The 20,785-nt window shown below is 39.4% G+C and overlaps 3 protein-coding genes across 3 annotated transcripts; 1 reads left to right on the top strand and 2 right to left on the bottom strand.

Annotated features, from left to right (window-relative positions):
- Positions 1–297: 297 nt before the first annotated feature.
- Positions 298–15,911, bottom strand: LOC143356584 (sorting nexin-8). The gene is made up of 9 exons (XM_076792408.1): positions 15,668–15,911; positions 13,786–13,913; positions 4,956–5,088; positions 3,230–3,423; positions 2,763–2,880; positions 1,899–2,358; positions 1,446–1,662; positions 921–1,109; positions 298–610 (listed from the first exon to the last, which is right to left on the bottom strand). The coding sequence occupies exons 1-9, from the start codon at positions 15,690–15,692 to the stop codon at positions 524–526; spliced, it is 1,551 nt and encodes a 516-aa protein (XP_076648523.1). The 5' UTR covers positions 15,693–15,911; the 3' UTR covers positions 298–523.
- Positions 15,912–15,949: 38 nt separating this feature from the next.
- LOC143356586 (UPF0193 protein EVG1 homolog) lies at positions 15,950–17,585 on the bottom strand. Its single transcript, XM_076792410.1, has 5 exons — positions 17,230–17,585; positions 16,995–17,128; positions 16,790–16,886; positions 16,540–16,683; positions 15,950–16,309 (listed from the first exon to the last, which is right to left on the bottom strand). Exons 1-5 carry the CDS (start codon positions 17,324–17,326, stop codon positions 16,089–16,091), a joined length of 693 nt encoding a protein of 230 aa, XP_076648525.1. The 5' UTR covers positions 17,327–17,585; the 3' UTR covers positions 15,950–16,088.
- A 1,116-nt stretch (positions 17,586–18,701) lies between these two features.
- LOC143356590 (uncharacterized) lies at positions 18,702–20,725 on the top strand. The gene is made up of 6 exons (XM_076792415.1): positions 18,702–18,882; positions 19,192–19,315; positions 19,389–19,563; positions 19,650–19,735; positions 19,799–19,934; positions 20,314–20,725. Exons 2-6 carry the CDS (start codon positions 19,235–19,237, stop codon positions 20,502–20,504), a joined length of 669 nt encoding a protein of 222 aa, XP_076648530.1. The 5' UTR covers positions 18,702–18,882; positions 19,192–19,234; the 3' UTR covers positions 20,505–20,725.
- Positions 20,726–20,785: the final 60 nt, after the last annotated feature.

The raw sequence follows: 20,785 nt of genomic DNA, 5'->3' as shown, positions 1-20,785 counted from the left end.
TTGCCAACGAATTAATTAACGAGAATTCACATATGATAGTACTACATTGGCCCAACCAAAGTTTATCAACTACCCAGTAATTGAAATTTTGTTCTTTTTTGTCCAATTTTTGAAATACATTTTTTCTACATTATTTCTGATATACTGTTAAACCAACCGCAAAAGAGATCACAATGATATGCTAGCGGGCCTACTTGGCCTCTTGTTTGCGTTGTAGTGATGTCAGTCCAACGTTGGCCCAACAAATAATTGCTACTGGGGACTTGAACTGTGTGATGTGGCATGTATTGCACTCGATTTGTTACAAACGATTTCCATTTATTAACGTAATGTGTAACACGTTTGCAGTATCTTGATTAGATAGCTTTAATCCTCTATGAACTCAATATCCAATATTTTACAGTTATACGCGAGAAGTATCCTGAAGTCTTGGCTTCAACAATACCCATAGAACTTGCGCACCAGTCGTCACGATCTGATCACAAAACACGAACTGTTCGACGCTGAGGAAACTTTCACTGCCCTACGAGAGTCCATTCGATCCGCTCGTCGACTTCTCTGGTAAACACTTCATGATCGTTGGCTCTATTAATTTCCATACCTCGGCGAGCTATATAAAGTGCAAACACAATTATATGTATTATCTCCCCTGGATAAATATGTGAATTGTTATTACTTTACTAATGTTTCTACTATCAACTATTTCCTGTGAAAATTAAATTGTAAGCATTAGAAAGACATTTTAGACTAAATTTTGGAAATTCAATTGTGTGCATACAGTTGCTGTAAAAATCCTTTCAACTCAACGAGATAAGAACTTACCGTTTCCTCAGTTTTCGATAGCGCGGAACAATACAACGATTGAATTAACAAAGACCAATATTCCACAGAATTGAACGTTAATAAACAGATAATCTTACCTCGGAATGGCCCCGTATTTGAACATTCACGAGGCTCTGCAACACCGTGGCCAGTATCTCTAAATGTGCGTGAACGAGCTGCGTTTCCATGTGCAAACAGTGCAGCGAAAAACAATTCCGCAGTTCAACGTTCGCGATAACGGATTCCTGCGCGACCATCTTGTTCTCCAGGTATTCGACGGTGTCAGTCTACGTACATCAAGAAAGTTTCTCTTATCGCAAAACACAGCGGAAGCCTCTCTACGGAGCACGGTAAGCTGAGCAACCGCGAGATGGAGGACGTCTTGAATTTTATTGAATTATGTAAGATAATAACGACGACCGAGATGACATATTATCAGATATTGCGCCCCACCTCTGGTTAAGTTAACAGACCTTGAGTAATTTCAGAATAATCACGTAACGACTGCAGACACGGTAACATTACGGCAAGTTAAGTCATCGGATAAATATACCTGTCCTCCGGGCCGTGTATCATCACCTGTCGGCTCGAGCGGCTCAAAGGATTTGCACATTGATACTTACATCAGTGCCGCGGATGACTCCTTGCATTTGTCGCTTCTTTAGGGATAGCATGGTAGACAATGCTCGCTGATGATCCGCGCTGACTCCGCGCTCGTGCCTCTCGCATAGTATTCTGTGTGCCAGTAGAATGTCCTGGAGGAGATTCAGCCTTTCGCAGACCATCGTCTCTTCTCTGACTGCTTGCTGAAGGGCTCTTGTTGAAAGCAGATTGAACTCTCTGCAATCACGATTTTCTCGATAATTCACGTGAAAGCTAACAACTCTCCGTGTATTGTAAAAAATGTGCTAGAACTACAATAGAACGCTTTCAGTGGTCAACTGGGTTAATGTATCGTGCACAGTTAATGAAAAGAGTGTTACGATACTGCTGCGTTACATATTTTCAATTCATTAAAATTCTTCAGAAAAGAAACGAATGTCTACGCAGCTCCCGTAGCCGGCAATTTTACTTACTTAGAAATGATGTGAAAGCCTTTCTTCATCTCCTGCCAAATGGTGGATCCACCGGTGGCCCAAGAAGTAGTTCCATGGGGCTCCGAGGCTAAATTGCTCAGCTGCGTGCCTAATTCTGCCATGTCAACGGCACAACTGTGCGATCGAATCGCTAAACAATCTGCGATATTTTTCAACCGGGAGACTCCGAGTAGTATTACGCGTATTTGATCGCGACTGTTCGCGAATTCGGTCAGCGTTTCCGGTGGTACCAACTCCTTCGCTTTCGAGGACAATTCCGAGGTGGCGAATTCGTCTGGTATTCTCCTGAACACCTCGCGAATTCTGTGCTGGGTTTCGTCGCCGGTGTAGGTGAAGAAGAATTGCACGATGTGGTCATTGCTCACTACCGGGTGGCGAGCGATCACCGTGAGGAATCTCAATAGTGATCGTCTTCTTTCTTCTAGGAATTGAGAGTCCGCTGTAACAAGTCAACCGTGATCGTTAGCCTTTGGTTTACTGAAGTACAGTGTTTACTCGATATATGTCCACAGCACGGGTCTACCCAGGGACATATATCGGCTAGAAGATACTATTCTTTGATACACTGCCGAACGTAGAAAAGGACGGTATACCTCGTGGCAGTGGGGATAGTTCTGGGACTTTTATCGGCTAGATATTCGTTGGCATATATCGAGTAAAGACTGTAATTTGATCGGTTTTCAAAAATTTCTTGACGTAGATTGCGGATTTCAAGGGTTCAGACATTAGAAGAATCTAAGGTCATTATTATACTATATTCGATTTATTAATATTATTAAAAGGGAAATTAAGAATCCGCAGTCTAGTGATGAGTGATGTAATTGTAAATGTAAAGAGCTTCACCTCCGACGATCTTTTTCGGCGGCAACTTTGGTATCAACCTGTATGGAAACCTCGACAAGAGGAGCTCATGCAACGATACGAAGTCGTTGTAGCGTCTATAAACGATGGAATTAAATCTCTGAAAATAAAAACTATTTTCAACATATTACTCCGCAACTCCCCTCCACGTTTTAAATGGAGAATCGGAGCAACGATGGGTACGCTATTATTAACAACATATATTTTAATCCTCGTTTGAACATTTAAAATGTTCATTAAAATATTTTGATAAGTCGTGAATTTTTAGGAAATAATATTTAAATGTTCCGCATCTGCAGAAATAAAATAATTGAATAGTGTTTAATAATGCCGATTTCAATTCGTAACATTGCATAAATATTATTGTATCGAGAAAATATATTGAGTATATTTCTGTGAGTATATTTGAGTGACTTTCCGTGTATTAATATGTAATGTAAAAGAACTACCTTGCTTGTTACTTGGTACTCCACGTGCTTTAAAAAAATTCCCTTTTTCTCGGGCACCAAATTGACTTCTATCGTGTCCAGGTTGCAAATGTCCGTGTACGTAAGATTCAATTTCGCCGGATTGTTACCTGTATGCAACCTTTGAGCCAAGAGCGTTACCTCCGAAAGGTCACCAAGAACGGGAACAGGCAATTCTACGAGACGGACAAAAGGAACACGAATATAACCGTAAAAAAATGAAATAAAGTCCAATTATATTAAGTCTTCGAAGTAGACGAAAAAGTCTAATACTATTATCTAATAGACATTGTTAATTATCGTTTTGGACCATCTCCATAGTCAAAATTAATCTCTACCGGTTTTATAAAGATTTTGAATTTGACCCAGTTGTAATTTATTTAATCTTCACTGATTTTATAAAGATTCCATTCAATCTGATTCAGTTTCAATGTATATGTAGCAAACTTTCTATCATTCAGAATATAATTGGTGACCATTGTTCAAAGTTTCAGTGCAAGTAACCAAATTCGTGTTTTCTAATTTACTATTTTCGTGGAAATGTTTCTGCGGAAGTCGTTTAGCGTTGTTACATGGAACGCGAGCTAGAGCGTTTAGTTTGTTTTGGTACTCGACTATGCGAAAGATAATGATTGTCGTAACCGCAACCTCGATACCAGTGAAGACTTTCCTGACCTACGGTACTTTGCTACGTGTGTCCACGATAAAAGCGGAGTTGAGACTCATTCCCAGTCACTTTTCTCGCGGCTGCGTTCCCCGCCACGTTAACTCGCATAAACGCGGCGTTGTGATATCAACGTTAAGTAGGCTAGTCGAAGTAAAATCAACATCCCAGGAGTTGAAAGTCGAACGGAAAGCCTGTTTTCAGTTCGATTAATTTCCAAAGTATACGTATGCGATCTTGTTAAGAGAAATTGCCGGAAGAACGGTAACGTTTCCGGTAGATCTCCCCCAGCCGTGATAAGCGTGTCTTTCACTGATAAGGAAAGTAACTGTGACCAGTTTTACAGTACCCGTACGGTAGATTTGCAAGGGAATGGCTTCTAAACAACAAATTATTTAAGGGGCCGGTCTCCGTAGATTCGCGATAAGGTAGAGTGACTACATTACCGTCAAAAAATGGTTTTACGTGCCTCAACTTTTCGTTCTTGTATGAGAATATTTTGTCGCTGGTAACGAGCTCATTCGAAAGAGGAAGGTTCAATCTAGTGCGCGCTGGTCAGGAGCTGCCGAGATTATGCAGATATTCGGTAATATAAGCGTTCGAAGTAGGCCAAAAATTGATGATGTGCATGCCGTGGAATCCAAGCATTTTAATGCCATTGGATGAGTTTTCTGGATGCAATCGAGAGCAGCGCGCACTAGAAAATATTCCCAGCTACAAATTGAGCTAAAATTTGTCTTGATTCCGTTGCGAAATAGAGGCGAAAACTTGAAGCACGTTTCTGGCGTCAGAATTCATAATATCGATAATACAGAGCAAAAAATGTGACAAGTTTAGTCACAGCCCCGTCGGATCTTAAGTCTGTGTCTGAAGGCTGTGAATGGAAATTATTAATTAAAAAGTCACGTGACTATCCCGGGCCCTTAAGCAACGTGATTGTAAGTTTCTGTGTTAGCCACCTTTCGCAAAACTAATTGTAAGGGAAATCAATTTGCAGGGCCAGGGATTTTTGCTAAATAAATTACAGTTCAAAGACGAGACTACCTTGAGACTCGGAGTTCTCCAAAAGTTTGTCGCTTGGCTGTTTCCCTTGCTGAGCGAACGCGACTAGAGCAAGACCTTTGTACAATCCGTTCCTGCCCAAATAGCCCGTCTTGCTGTCCACCAGTTCCCATATCTAAAACAGACGATTGAAGAAAAATTAGAAAAACGAACAATCAATTTAAAAATCTTGAAACCTTCCGATCCGCACACCTGTCACACGCAAAACAAAATGCAAGGCAAGGCAACGACAACACAATACACGCTCCGTGGCGTGAGATTGAATCGGAAGAGATAAACTTTAAGCGCTGTACACAGACGTTCGATCTATAAACGGATTATTGCATCGCGATCTATGAAACACGCTCCGACGCCGCAACCTCGGCCAACACTGTGGACGATTCCTAAGGATTAGGCCATAAATGAAAGTAGCTGCATTCCGAGAATTTTTCTGTCTTGCTCCGTCATTCCACTTCTACTTCTTCCATTCCCATTACCTCTCTGTCTTTCACCGATCTGGCAGACCCCGCAGAGACTGCGCGTTACTTGCATTTACGATTGTAATGGGATCGAAACTGACTTGTTTTTCAACAATAGATCCGCACCGCGGTGCAGAGGAAACGTTACATCCTGAAATTGTTTTCTCCAGCCGATTTCAGGCTACGATACCCAAGTAGAAACTGGACAAAAGGCGGTAAAAAACAGATCGAGATCTTCAGGGTATCATTAGTTACAGTACTAGACGCGATGCACTTTTACGCGCTATTGTCTACTTTCCAGAATTTCAAGGTAACGGTTGGAAATATGGAAAAAATGTAAATCAAACAGACAAACACTGGCTTACACCACTTTTGCATGAAACGACTCAATCATTGAAATTATAAAATTGTTCCCGTGAGAGCTTCCACGATTTTAATAAACTTCTTTGTTCACGTATTATAATAAAAATGAAGCGAAGTCTGAATAAATCCAATCTTCTCATTACTATAGAAAAATACAGATCAGATTATTAGAGCTACAGTAAAAATGTGTTTTTAACCACCTGATGAGTAATGTTGTTTACAGTGTTGCTAAATGCACGTTCGTAATTTTCGAACGATATTTCACGCAAAAATGATAATTATCAATTTTTAACAATCGCTAAGTAGCAATTGAACAATCACGGTAACGCAACTGAACAACCGAAGCAATTATCCAGGGTCAATAACTATTTAAGATGCGCGCTAAATTGATTCTGATCATAAAATGCCACGAACCGGCGCGGCGCAGGGATTAATTAAGAGGAAACGGAAGTTATTTATGGTTCAACCTAGTAATTACAGGAGCCTGACCAACCGTAGAAAAAGCTCGAGTCGTTCAGAAAATTAGAAGAGAAAGCGAAATACGTAATAGGAGAGGTTATTGTGTTACGTTGAAGATCGGAAAAGAAACAAGAAATAGGAAACGAGGCTAACACGGTCGAATATAAATTTTCTGTATTATTTTTTCAATACTTTCGCGAAACCAATCGAGCTTGTATATGGTTTGCGATAAGTAAAAATAAAAATAATAATCGTCCAAAGAGTAAGAAACACTAGTTACATAAAATTATACTTTCTCTTTCGATCATCTTAAAAAGTCGATAAATAACACAACAATATCTTCAAATTCTACCTATTAATTTTTGTCACATAATGCATAAAATCCGCAGTCTAGTGATAAGGAAGTATTTGATATGTGTAATCAGTTTTCTGTTGCCATTTGTTAGCACTTTTCGTCCGCAAATGAATGAATGTATTTATAGATTTTTTAGAATAAAGTCAAATTATGTTCGATCAGATGTCGAGAAACATCGTATTGGAAAATTCGTGAATTTCCAGTTTCACATTATGCCAGGTGGTGCAGAACCGAATGACTTCGAGCAACAGCGAACTATTAATCTCAGAAACTGTGGGAATACGCAACAAGTTGCAATTAATAGATCGCAGTGTCGTTAATTTTTTAGAGCTGGCCGTCGAAAGTTATGGCGAAGACGAACGACCAGAGGAAGAACAACACGGTTCACGCGAACGGTGAAACGCGCTGTAGCATCTGGTGCACGTTCTCTCGTTGCTCGAAAGCGCTTTGGTCCTTGTTTTCCCATTGGTTTCACGAGTGTCATTAAACCTTAATCGTCGATCAAGTTCACCGCGAGGAGCCTACAATAAAAATAGGTTCCCCGTTTGTGGTACGTGCGAACACCGCTTTGCGAACAATCGCTGTGAAAGCTGGGACTTCGTCTGTCATGAACACGAGTTTTCAGCATCGGACGGAATTTTATTTCACATCGTTGAATCGTTTTTTTGTTTAGCAACAACGCTCCTCGATCCGTTCTTCGCTAGAAGAAAGGATCGTGGAAATGTATTATCGCCTTTATTTTCGTGCGGAATAAATTCTAGTTAATAAATTCTAATAAATTCTAGCTGTCTGGAAATGTATTAGGTTTCTGTAAACCGAGTGCAATTGCTAAGCCGTGAGGCTGAAATAAAGGATTTATTATTCTTACAAAATTCAATACTCCATAGACATATGTTAAGAATTCAGTATAGACTTCTATTTGAGAATGAATTGTTTGAAAATGATCACTGTTAAGGTTATATCCGAAAAACTCGAACGAAGAAGTGTTGGCAAGTAGAAAGAGAAGTCGCATATATGTATGTATGTATGTATGTATGTATGTATGTATGTATATACGTACGTATCTCGTGTAAAGCGCGAAACAACTGGAACGTCATTAAACAAAATTATTGCGGCGAGGGATCTAGGGATGGGATCTATCCGCGGAGCTGTTTGATCTCACGTGCACGTTGCACTCGTGTCGAGCGACGCATGGTACCGTGCACAAGAGTCGTAATCATTGTTAAAATTCCCGCTACCGCTTATACTAAATGCTTTGACCGATGAATTTTCAGTTGAATTTTTCCAACGCCCGAAGAACCGTTTCACAATACATATTTACACTTTTCTTTCACTTCTTCTGTATCGATTGCGAGACACTGCATCGACATTTCTTCTTCTAATGATTTTAATTTGAATCACTATAACGATAGAATTAATTTTTAATTAATTTGGAGAAGTTAAAGTGGCCTGAAAGTCTAATAACAGAAGGATTTTGTGTTATTTTTGTTGGATAACATATTAAAAAAAAAAAAAACATTCAGCTTGCACGGAAGTCTGTGATTACTTTGACAAAAGTTGACGTATGTATATAATGATATAATTCATACCGGAAATAATTAGTTTCATTAAACTCTATTCTTTGACAGATAATTGTAACGCAACTCGCGTTATCGTGAATTCTTCCAGATTATCAATTATTTAGACAGGTCGCGTGGATCAAAGAATAGTATCTCCTCGCCGATATATGTCCGTAGCTACACCCGTGTTTCGGACATATATCGAGTAAACAGTTTATCGGAATTTTTAAATCCTTTAATCTTTCTACTGTTTTAAATTGTACCATCCTGGTTTTCAACAATCTACCGCGAGGCGCATTTGAAAAAAATAGTTGTGAAACAAATGTTTCCAATCATAAAAGAAATTAGAAGCAATAAACTGACACGACACGGCACGAAACGTCGCGACAGAGATTGAACGTCGCGTCTCGCTCATTGACTAATGACACAATCAAAATAACGTTACGTGGGTCGCCGCTTTATCGCCAGTCATCGCAGATCACTACGAATGGGATGATCCCGAATGATACACATCGTGTAAACCGATAAAAAGCTTGCCCCCTTCCTCCCTCTCCAATTATTCTGCTGAACGTGCTTAACGTCACGGTTCATAATGTTCTAGAAGAAAAACATTGCTTATGTTTATCATACGCCTATATATTCTCCAAAGGCTAGACTGCGGATTTTTATGCAAAATAAAAATTGTCTGCAACAATTGCAAGGATCAGAAGCCGCAGAAAAATTTCTTTCTCTTTTCAATCGCTTCAATTAGTTGGAAATAATGTAGATTAATTCTTTTAATCTTCCCACCGTTTTAAGTTTCACCTACTCATTTCAGTTATAAATGCACAAGATCCGCAGTCCACACGAGTCTGCCACTATATTACAGTGCAAGGGGTTAATCGATGATCAGCAGCACCCAAGGGAGGTAGCAGAGTGAATCGCGAGATGACGAATTACGCAAGACGCAAATGACCAGTATCCAACCGTTCTAAACACCGTATTCCCTTGCCATAATCACGATCCGACCTCCTTGTAATCACGTTGCCGATTCTATCATTGATCTTGCCGACAAGAGTCTTTGCGGAAATCGTAATGATCACGGTCACGGTTAAGAAGTTGTGGCGGAAGAGGTGGTAATATGGCCGCCTTGTAATCTTTGAATAATGCGTACGACGAATGAAACAATTTATATTTTAATAATATAAATGCATATTTTGTGGAAGACATCCGATAGACCAACATGAAGAAATAACGCCTCGTAAACGAGGTTACCCTCGAGGTGACCTCGCCGACAATGTTTACAGCGACACCGAGTATAATGAAATCGACAAAATTTTCTGTCGATGAAAACATTGTTGGTAATTCCGAGGTGTCAACAAGCAGATAAACACTGTCGGCGAAATCGTAACGGTTTGTTGGTGAAACGATTGTCGGTGAAGTCAAGGTAACCGATGCGAATGAAGAAGAATGCGAATTTTTAAGGGATTTGTTTTACTTACTTCTTGTTGATGTCAGAACATTACCAAAAACAATAATTTTGTACGGTTTCTTGTGTCACTTTTCTTACGACTGAACAATATAACCCAGTCCCCTGGTAACCCCTCAGTTTTGTAAAAGGGCCAGAAATGACCTATTTTTACAATACATATTAAATTATAGGTGATGAAGGAATTCTGAATATTTTCTACAAATTTCATTAAGATTTTACAGATAAATATTCTCGGGTTGAGAAATATGAAAAAATGTATGAGGATCGTAATTAATAAGTACAAAATAATTGTATATCTTCATGGTTGTCACAGTCCCTGGTTCGCAATCTTTTATGTATTTATGGAGGGGCGTGCGTGCAGACTATCGTCAGCGGGCGTTAACGATAAAATAACGATACTACACACTAAAAACAGGACAGCGCATTCCTTGCCAAGGAAAACTCCATTAAACGAGGATGACTTAACGATACAGAAGTATCTTCACGGATAGTAAACATGAGCAACATTAATATAAATCCTAACTTCGACCGTAATAACAGCACAAAATGCGAATCCTGCTGCTACTTTATGATGTTTTGATTCAACGTGAATAAATTGATCAACCTAAATACTTTTGAATAAATTCATTCTGCACAGCGTTGTCTAAAGATTAATAAATTTTTTGAAACAAGTTATGGAATACTTTATTATGATTTTTATAAATAAATACAACTTTTTATGCCCTACGTTTGTTTAACCCATTATGTACTTTGAAACCGGTTAATTTGTTTGATGAGCAAATGGATCCTAAATCTCATTTAAATACCGACGGAACCTACGTCTTCGGATTTTTAATTAGCTGTTTAAGAAAAGAATACTTGATTGTTTCGGAGAAAGACATTTTTTTGCAGCGTTTCTTCACTGAATCAATTATCGAAACCTATTTAGCCACATTTAGTTTGTGATTTGAGTTGTCAGCTTAGCGAAGAAGATATCGAACCGAATATTTTGTAGAACGAGAAATAACCAACAAATGCAATGTCGGATTTTCCAGTCGGTTTAGCGCGGGAATAATTGTGACGCGAAACAGTTTGTTTGTTCGATCGGACACTTTTTGCCAGGGGTAGTATAACCCGGTCAGAAACGATAACGTTATCAGAATCTCGCAGGTCCCTGCTTTTTCTTTAGGATGTACCGCCTAATCGGAGATGAGAGCGCTTCCGGGAGTTCGCTCGTCGCGAGTCGCCTCACGATCGTAAAAATCCCGGAACGGTTTTCCTCGTCGGGAACCGCTATGCAAGAAATTTATTCACGCGGCAACTGTTTCGGCACGTATGCCGTATACCGTTGTGCGTGCGTAGGTACACACACGCTCGGCTCATTATCTTACCACGTTAGCAGAACTCCCGGGTGCAAACGCAAATCGAACCAACCGGCAATTAACAGAAAATTAATTACGACCGATGTGCCCCATACAGCATCTGAAACGTCTGTCCTAATTTTTAAATGTAAACAAAAAAGGAATTTCAATTTTCGGTATACACCAATGGCAATTGCTTGACCTAATCTCCGTGCAGTTCGAATGATAGCTTATTTGAAAGCATCGTTAAATAATTAGATATCGACTGGAGTAGTATAAATAAGTCTGTATCTTCTTTATTCAATGTTTACGATTATTTATCATTGACGCATTGTGTAATACATTTCGTTCCTCTTAGGTTTTTAAAGTCGCATCAGCTTCTGGGTTTTACCAACTATGTATATCGTTAATTGTAAGCTTACTGATAGCACGTGTTCGATTTATATATGGTAATTGTTGCTGTTGATTACTTGTTTTTCCTGGTATCAACAGCGGAAATTATTTATGGCTTAAGTAATTTCCTATCTTTTATTGGTCATTGAGAATTCCTGAAAGTCTCTGAACGAAGAAATATTTTCTCAGCTTATCCGTTTTCCTGTTACGTGTGTTTTATCGGAAATGTACGAAATTCAAGATACACATTGAATTTGCACAGCTAGCCAAGGATGAAATGCAATTTGTTACAATTTTGTACAAATTTTCTACTGACTTTTTAAAAGTAATACATGTTATTCGAGAGATTTCCTTGTATCTTTAATTTTAGAAAACGTTAGCATTAATATATTATATAATTTTCTAATTAAAAGAAATTCATTTCAATTTTCGGTTTAATAATTTTCCTGATGCACTAATCAAAATAACGAAAACTGAGAGGCTAAGCTCTGCGAGTTAAATACAAACATCTAACCATTGAACCATAGTCTAATTATGTATACGGTATCACTGCGTAGCCTAAAAATCCGTGACGTACTATATATATCTGTACGTGTGTTCACAAGTGCATTTCAGAGATGAAATCATTACGAAGTAAAAGGAATAATGTGAATTAATGTTATTATTCGTATTTCAGTCCTAATTATTGTTCATTGCTACTTTCATAAAACTTGAGTTATAAACTTCCTTTCTAATTTTTATTAACGAGTGATTGTTCCGTCTCACAAGCGTGATTATTCAAGGTTATTCAAGCAATCGCAAGCTGTCGGCAACAGCAGAAACATGTTATCATATATAAACTTTGCTGCTTCCATTCACCACCATATTTGCATTCAATCAAATCATTATAGTCCGTTGCGTAATGACTAGACTGGGATTTTTTAATGTAAAATAACAACTTTCAAAGTCAATTGCAGGAAACAGTAATTAAATAAAAATTTAAATTTAAATTAATTAAAATTATGTTTCTGTTATATTTTTGAAAAATATTTCCAAAATCCATGACCTTATTTCTTCGTAAGTAATGATACCAAAACAATATGAGAATGCACACAATATACATTTTTACGCAAGGCTTCCTGTTCGAGAATGACAAAATGAAGAATTTATCTGATCCATGTGCGTCCCGACCGCCATTACACAATAAGTGGCAACAATAAATATAATGAACAAACGTATTAGCCAACTCGCATTCAATGTCACGCGTATCCAAGAAATATTCAGACTTAATTATCTAGAATATAAAAATTGTTTAACTTTTATGTCTATTAAAAACCTGCACGCTATTACAACTATTTTATACCCTAGCAATTACTAAGTAAATTAATTTTCATACTATAACATAATAATAAGAAACCGTTATCTCCTTTTTCTTTCATTATTTCCTCATCTAAATAATTATTGCGGGGGAACAAGTCCTGATCTGGCAACACTGCTCCCACCACCAGTGTCCAGGTCCCCCACTATCAACTATTTCATATAGTCCTTACCGTGCTTTGCCTCGCGTTCTCGTGTGACTGCGACTGTATGTATCTACGTTCACAGGAGTATGGTGGGGGTGGGGGGAGAAGTAGGGAGAGGAGTCGTCTGTGGCTCGCGAGCCGCAAGTTGCCCAGGCTTGTACTAAAGCACGCGAACCCGACGGGATCTTCCAACTCGATTGCCTTGTAAACGAGATGCTCAGCCAAAAAATATTATCCATTCCTTTCGACTTGTTTTTGCATGTAGAATTACCGCCCGGCCGCTTGCACTTGTTCTGCATTTGTATTGCCCAGTGGCTTATCGCCGACAACAGAATAGCGTTATTATTTCGGTTAAAAGAAAATTAGTGAACTTCGTGCGCGTGCTAAAAACTATTTTACGTTATTTTATATAAATAACAAGAATGTGTCTATTCAAATTTTCAGCCATTATTTTTATAACGTACAGGTAACCCTCCTATAACACGGTAGATAGGTTCCTAAGAAAATGCCGTGTTGTATGAAACCCAGAGCCAGTACAAAAAGGGGGGTTACGTACAGGTAGCGAAACCGTGTTGTAAGATGCCGTGTTGTAGGAGGGTTACCTGTATATTAAAGAAATTGAATAATTCCTGACGAACGCATCTTTATTTCAATAATTAAAAGATTAAAAGACTTAGAAACCGTCAAAACGACGGATTCCGTAAATCTGGTGTTGAAAGAACATTTTATTCGTTTTTAAAACGTTTTGTCTGTACTGAAGCTGGGTCCCTTCGGATGACTTGATTATTTGTTAATCCGGCGCTGCGTCCAAAGTGAAAAGTGAAAAGTCGGCTTTCGATCACGCCGCGCGAGCAGGCGGGGCTCGCAGCGAGGAAAGAGACAAGAAGAGGAGACGAAGAAGACGGCGTTTACCTGGCTAAGAACGGAGCTGCTCAGCTGTGACTTGACAAGCAGGGATTTAAACACCTCTCGTTCCACATTTCCACTCGTGGGAGAGCTGATCTTCTCGTAGACTTCTCTGTAGAACGCCGGTATGCAGCCTGGTTCCACGCGGCGGCGGAAAGCAAAATAAAAGGACGGTCACTTCGCGGTAAATTGCGGAATAGCACTTTACAACATTGCGAAACGAACGGCGACGAGCCGATCGCCAGAAAAACATCGTCGCCGATTTACGCGTCGGATCAGGGGGGGGGGATAATAAAGAAAGAGGAAACGTTATCTCTCGCTAACGCGGCGATTCCCGGTTGCCGATCGTTCGATTTACGATGACTCGTTTGACACGTCTTCGGTGCGTGCACCGATCGGTTTGCGTTTTCGCGTTTCCAACGGTTCGAAATCGTTCAAGACGTTTTTCTTCCTTTTCAATACTAATTTACTTCCTTATACTTCCTTCAAATACTACGTACGTGACAGCGATTTCAAATATTACTTTGTTGCCTAATCGTCTGGTGCGTTGCTACTTACGCATTGATAGAGATAACGTAAAAAAAAAAAAAAAAAACGGAGAAAATCGAAGGTCTTCTAGTGTCGCGTTACTGCCATTTTCGAAACGTTGCTGTAAAACATACATCTAAATTGAATTTTCTTCCCGAATTTTCATTTTTAAATTAAATGTAACGTATCCTCTAATTTAAATTTATAAAGAGAATTTTATTTTTCCACTTAATTTATGCTTGCTAAAACGCATAGAGTTTCTTAACGTCGGTGGTAGAACCGAGAAGGGGTGATTCTACATGACAGGGGGAGGGAGGGGGTGATTTTACACGAGAAAATAAGTCGAAAATATAGAATGAAATTTTTTCATCCGAAGCTTCGTTTTCGAGGAAATCGAGTCTGAAAATGCGTCGTCTGACGCGTCTGATCACGACCAACCAATTCTACTTTCCGCATATACTATAGCACGCTAACCCGACGGATCTTGAAACCCGTTTTTCTCGAAAACGAGGCGTCAAACGAAAAAATGTTATAAAACATAATAAATACGGTATAATACGTGTAAAACTATGGTGTACACTTATAGAATATAGTGTACTGTATAACTGCAACACCAACAATTGAATGATATTCAATAATAATTGAAAATTATCTGTGACTTTCATATAAACAAGGATACAAATATGTATAATATATTGTAAGAAAATGTACCGTGTTGCTAATGACCTTTGATGTTGAAGCAACACTAAACAAATAAAATAAAAAATAAATAAACAAAAAAGATACGTTTCCTCTTTCCTCCAAGGTGGTAGCAAACAAATAACGATAATCATGAACAGAAAATTGCGAGAGGTTAAAGAATGTTTTGAAAAATATTTTCAAATTTATCAAAGATACTAAAACAAATAGGTTCCAATTACTGCGGGGGGTTTCGATTACTGTGCCTATATGAATCACACTTATTTTCAAAGCATAATGAATATTAAAATAGGGATATATAATGTATTGACTAATTTTAATGGAAAAAATTTAATAACTCTTTTTGAATATTCATTATGCTTTAAAAGTGCGGATTAAGATAGGCACGGTAATGGTAGCTCCACAATGATTGGGTTCCTTGCCCTAGTACTCTGACAGACAAGGAACAAATGTAAACGCGGTGATTTCGATCGCGTGCTCGATTGACGGTCGCAGGATAATGGAAAAGCTGCGATGCCTCAGGAATATACGAAAAAGTATAGCGAGCTTGTGTCAGCGTGGTTGGTCGCGTCGAAAGGGGGGCGCGAGTTGCTTTTAAAAACCGGACGACCTCGAGAGGACCTTGTCAAAGGTGCGTACGGTACACGGGTTCATCACTTACCGAACGACAGATCGGTCGACGCCATGTTGGATCACTTGTAGATCATCCGGGATCCGGCGAGATCGTTGCACCCGATCCTTACCGAAACAACGGTCGCCGGTAGCCGAGCTTTTCGTTCCCGTGTGAACGATTAGCAAACACACGCGCGTTATGTTTCTCGAACGAACAACGATACTTGTCGAGGTACTATCGCCACCAGAAAACCAACAACGACATACGCCATCGCCGTGCGCCGGACCACTGACGACTAACACGATACGATTTCTCCGGTTGACCGTTCTTATTTCTCCCGCCGCGCATGCGCACTGTCGCGCGTCCCACTTAGCATACGCGGTTCTACTCGGAACGCGGGAGATTTGGATCTACGTGTGTACTTTATTATATCTGACGTTTGACCGATACAAAATCAAGCGGGGAACGATTAATTGTCATCCAATTCTCCCAATGGAAACGGCTTCGGTAACGGTTTCTCGTGTAGTCTGATCTCCTTTCGAATTTCCTTTGATTTTTGCTTGTCCATGGATTCGATTAATCGCAATTTATGCGCTATTTCTTGGTGTATGATCGGTCGGTATTTCTTTTCCATCCCAAGGCACTTCATTTCGCTCAAGAATTCCATTCTCTCTTGTATACCTCGTACCACTGAACAAAAAGAAAAGACATTTCAACGTGGAAATAAAATAACGGAATCTGCCAGAAGCATGACAGATCTAAATACGTTGGCATGCCAACGCTGTACCAAAGATTGTAAAATATCGAATGCTTGTTCAACGATTTAGAAAGGTCTGGACATTTGTACGACAGTGCTAATTACCTCAGATCTTGGAGCAACGTTAAAACCAAGGAGAAAGAAAATAATTAATAATACTTACAGTCGTCAATCGGATCAGTATTCTCAAGACGACGCGGTTCCCGTTTTGTTTTGTAAAGAACCGAAGGATCGCGAGGAGTTTCCGGCATATCTTTTCCGTACGCCATCATGCACGCCAAGTGACGCTTCTGTTTTTCTTTGTTTGCTGAATTTTAAATAATAATGAACATATAAACGAGAAATTAATTTCAAAATGGCAAACAAGTAATTTTTCACGAGTGTGAAATAATATTTTAAACACATATTCTTACGCAAGGGACCTATTCTTGTGTATTGTTCCCTCTCGTACGCGCCACTTTTGACAATCATGTCTTGAGTCCGTTTTTTCCAAATAGTGGGCATTAGAACCTAAAGATTAACAGAAACAATAATTCGTTCACTAAAACCGTAAATTATTATAACGATATTAGAATGCATTATGAAAAAACGATTCTGCGAACAGTTTAAAAACCATACTTGATATTGAGAATCGTGCTTATTCGCTTTCTTGTTTGATCTTTCGACGGACAGGGGCAAAGGTTCACCTCTGTCGACAGCATCCTGAATAAATTTCCTTTGCATCATCGTTACTTTAGACTCCTCCATCAAAACTGAGACAAGACCAAAACATTGAACGGTGCATAGAGTAAATGAAATTAAATGCGACGCTGAACAGCGCTAACTAAAGCGTAATGAAAGAAATTTCGCTTACGTTTAATCAGATTTTTCGTTTCGTCGCTATACTTTGCTTTCGGCGGATGATGGAAAGCTCCCGCCCCCATTTCAACCCTCTGGTATTTCCGGTCCATTTCTAACCTTGCGTAAAAATGAAATTCGAAAACGTCAACGTGTCAGCATTTCTCAACAGCCGCGATCGAACTGTAGTAAGTCACCGTAAGTGAAAAGGTGCTCGTTGAAAACTGTTGTTGCCCGCCACGACACAAACAAACAGAAACTTCGCGTTCCCATGACTACTTTCAAGACACTCCGATCCAATCGAACCAACTTTCAAACTCCAATTCAAAGTTTCACAGATAACACCGTTGACGCGAGTATCGTTCACATTTCAATTTCTTCGAAATGAGCCGTCCCATCGAGTATTACAATCTAGAAGATTAATTTTAATTCAATTTCTTTCCAATAGTGGTTTTGATTAAAATAGCCTTGATTCCGAGGCGCGTGCAGCAACCAATATTTGTTAATCTGACCAGATTAGAACGCAGACATTCTCCGGTTGAGTTAGATAAATAATTTTTATTGCAATGAAATATGTTCGTAATGAAGACCTAGAGGAGTTAACATAAGCTCGCGAAAAAATCTAGACGAGCAAAAATTTTTAAAGATATACAAAATTAGGTCTCGCTTAAGAGACTCATTCGGTAATTATTATTTTCTAATTCCAACTAAACTATGATCCACACGGTGTATCGCCGGTTAAATTGGGTAAATTATTTTGTAGTTTTGAGAATAATTTTGACTGCGACATAAGCTCGCGATAAGGATCTAGACGAGCAAGAATTTTTAAAGATATACAAAATTAGATCTCGCTTAAGAGACTCATTCGGAAATTATTATTTCCTAATTCCAACTAAACTATGATGCACACGGTGTATCGCCGGTTAAATTGGGTAAATTATTTTGTAGTTTTGAGAATAATTTTGACTGCGACATAAGCTCGCGATAAGGATCTAGACGAGCAAGAATTTTTAAAGATATACAAAATTAGGTCTTGCTTAAGAGACTCATTCGGCAATTATTATTTCCTAATTCCAACTAAACTATGATGCACACGGTGTATCGCCGGTTAAATTGGGTAAATTATTTTGTAGTTTTGAGAATAATTTTGACTGCGACATAAGCTCGCGATAAGGATCTAGAGGAGCGAAAATTCTGAAAGGTATACAAAATTAGGTCTTGATTGCGAGGCGCGTGTAGCAACTAATATCTTTTAATCCAACCGGATTAGAAGGGACACGGGTGCATCGCCGGTTGAATTGGATAAATAGTGTGAAACGCACGCGATGCGTCACCGGCCTCGAATGTTTTGTCAGTAACAATCAATGATCAATTGGGAACGGATACACCTTGAAGGATGCGGCAATGGATCGGCGTGGTGCGCATGTCGTATAATCTAGTGTTAGGGGTTACCTTCCTACCCCGTGATCCAAGTAAATTCGCGTTTTGCGCATGTGAAAGACACAGGGTCCGCGAAAAGAAATCGCGTCGAGCTCGAGTCCCAGCGTTGTTCATCGCGCTCGACAATCATCGGCATAATTTTCGATCAAGGAGAAATAGTGAGAGTTATTGATCACCACTGTGAAACGCGTTCCAGCGATTATTGGCTGCTCCCTTTTTTTCTGCGGGGGTGAGTAGCAGCGACAAGCGTTGCTCGCTTCCCTTATCGAGGCCGATGATCATCGAGCCGAAGGGCTGACTGCGCCCTGGATGACTGGCGATATTCTGATTTCGGTGTTGTTTGTTATCGTTACACGTCGAATAACACGATTGCAGCGACTCCGCGTGTTACCGTTCGCACCGCCTTCGTGCCGAGGCTTGCAATCATTCAGGGGAGCGAAACAACCCTGTGTCTCGCACTATGACGTTCAGAATTTCCGAAGTTTCTTAAATCACGCCGACGACGCTTCCGTGGAATAACACGTCTCCAATGTTTCAGGAATAATACTCCATAGCGAGATTTTTTAAATAAACAAAACAAGATGAAAGTGGGACTGTTGAATAATTTCTTGCATTATTTTAACTTGAAGCAAGGCACGGTTTTGATAGCCGTGCTTCAGCTGGTAAATATATGACTTTATGGATAGATCTTTTTTGTGACCGATTCAGATTGTTTCATTTGTTTTTCTCTGATAGTTTACATCAGGATTCGGCATGATATTTTTCGTGCTCGCGCTGGCACACGCCATGGGAATCCAAGAAATGGTGGTGAGGGATACAGAAGACGCTCTCGAGAGGGAAGCTCTGGAAGATATATCGTCTAATCACCTGAATACAAAGAAAATGGACATGGCGCATCATAACGCGACCGGTGTTTACAGAATTTATCTATCGCCGTGTCGCACAGCTTGCTATGCGTCGTTCTTTTCGCACGATTCTAACGAGCGTTTGTTTCAGAAACGGTTTACTCGATGTATTGCGGATTAGTCTTCACAGTGATACATTTTATTTCTACGATTTTGCTCCTATACGGGGCATTAACGGTAATGACATTTTACGTAGAAAAGAATGTTTACGTGATAAAACAGAGTAATTTATTCCGTTAGAACAATCGTCACTTCATGGCGCCGTGGATGATGGTCATGATGACTATAATATCATCGTTAACGATTTCCCTGTTCTTAGTAGGCAAGGATTGCCCCTTTATCGCTACTCTTGGCGGCAAAGCGGACATCTGCGAACGTATGTCGACAAACGATAATATTACTACTAGAAAGATTAAGGCATCTTCGTTAATTAACATATTACATCGTCACTTCGCAAGCAGCACTTTGCAATACAATACTTTAAGTCTAGATCGGGACCAAGAGTAAACTTACACTGTCCGCCAAACATTTGAACGTGCTTTAAAACACTTTTATTGAAAGCTTAAGATTAAACACATCAAAATGTCCAACTTAAATACTCTTTAAACATAGTATATACTCTAATAATTGTGCATACAAAAATATTTTACAAATCTTCACCTCCGTATCGTTTTAAACATATATGTACAAGTATCGTTAGACGGTTCGCTCAGTTGTTGCGCTTCGTCGGAGCTAACAAATGTTGTTTCTTTCAGGTTTAATCGTTTTGTTTTTCGTGATCACAAGCTCTTACGTGTGGTTCGTGGTCTACAGTACTTATAAGAGTCTCGAGACAAAGATAGGATTGACGCACATTCTTCATGGTGTGAAGATAAAGCCAATGGTGCCGTCCGTACAAAAATCGAAAACCAATCCGCCACGCGCAAACAAGCCGTACGAGGTTTAAGAATCTTATGGGAAAGGCGTAGAAGTAGCCGCAATCGTCGAGCACGAAGAACGCGACGGCTCGACGACGAAGAGACGAAGGAGTAATTTCATGTTGAACAAACACTGTACGTTATAAGACACGACAAATGGCGTTTACAAAGCTCAAAAAACGATCTTCAGTACAAAAAGCTTGCTTCGTATGTTACACACGTTATTTCTTGCTTAAACGTTACAAACTACTCGTTGGTAAATACGCGTTGTTCAATCATGACATTTGTGAAACTGTGCTCTGGACGACAA

Source organism: Halictus rubicundus, chromosome 8 (assembly GCF_050948215.1).
Source record: "Halictus rubicundus isolate RS-2024b chromosome 8, iyHalRubi1_principal, whole genome shotgun sequence".
NCBI lineage: Eukaryota > Metazoa > Arthropoda > Insecta > Hymenoptera > Halictidae > Halictus > Halictus rubicundus.
Note: the sequence above shows the minus strand (reverse complement) of the source record. Positions and strands in the feature narration are given on the sequence as shown.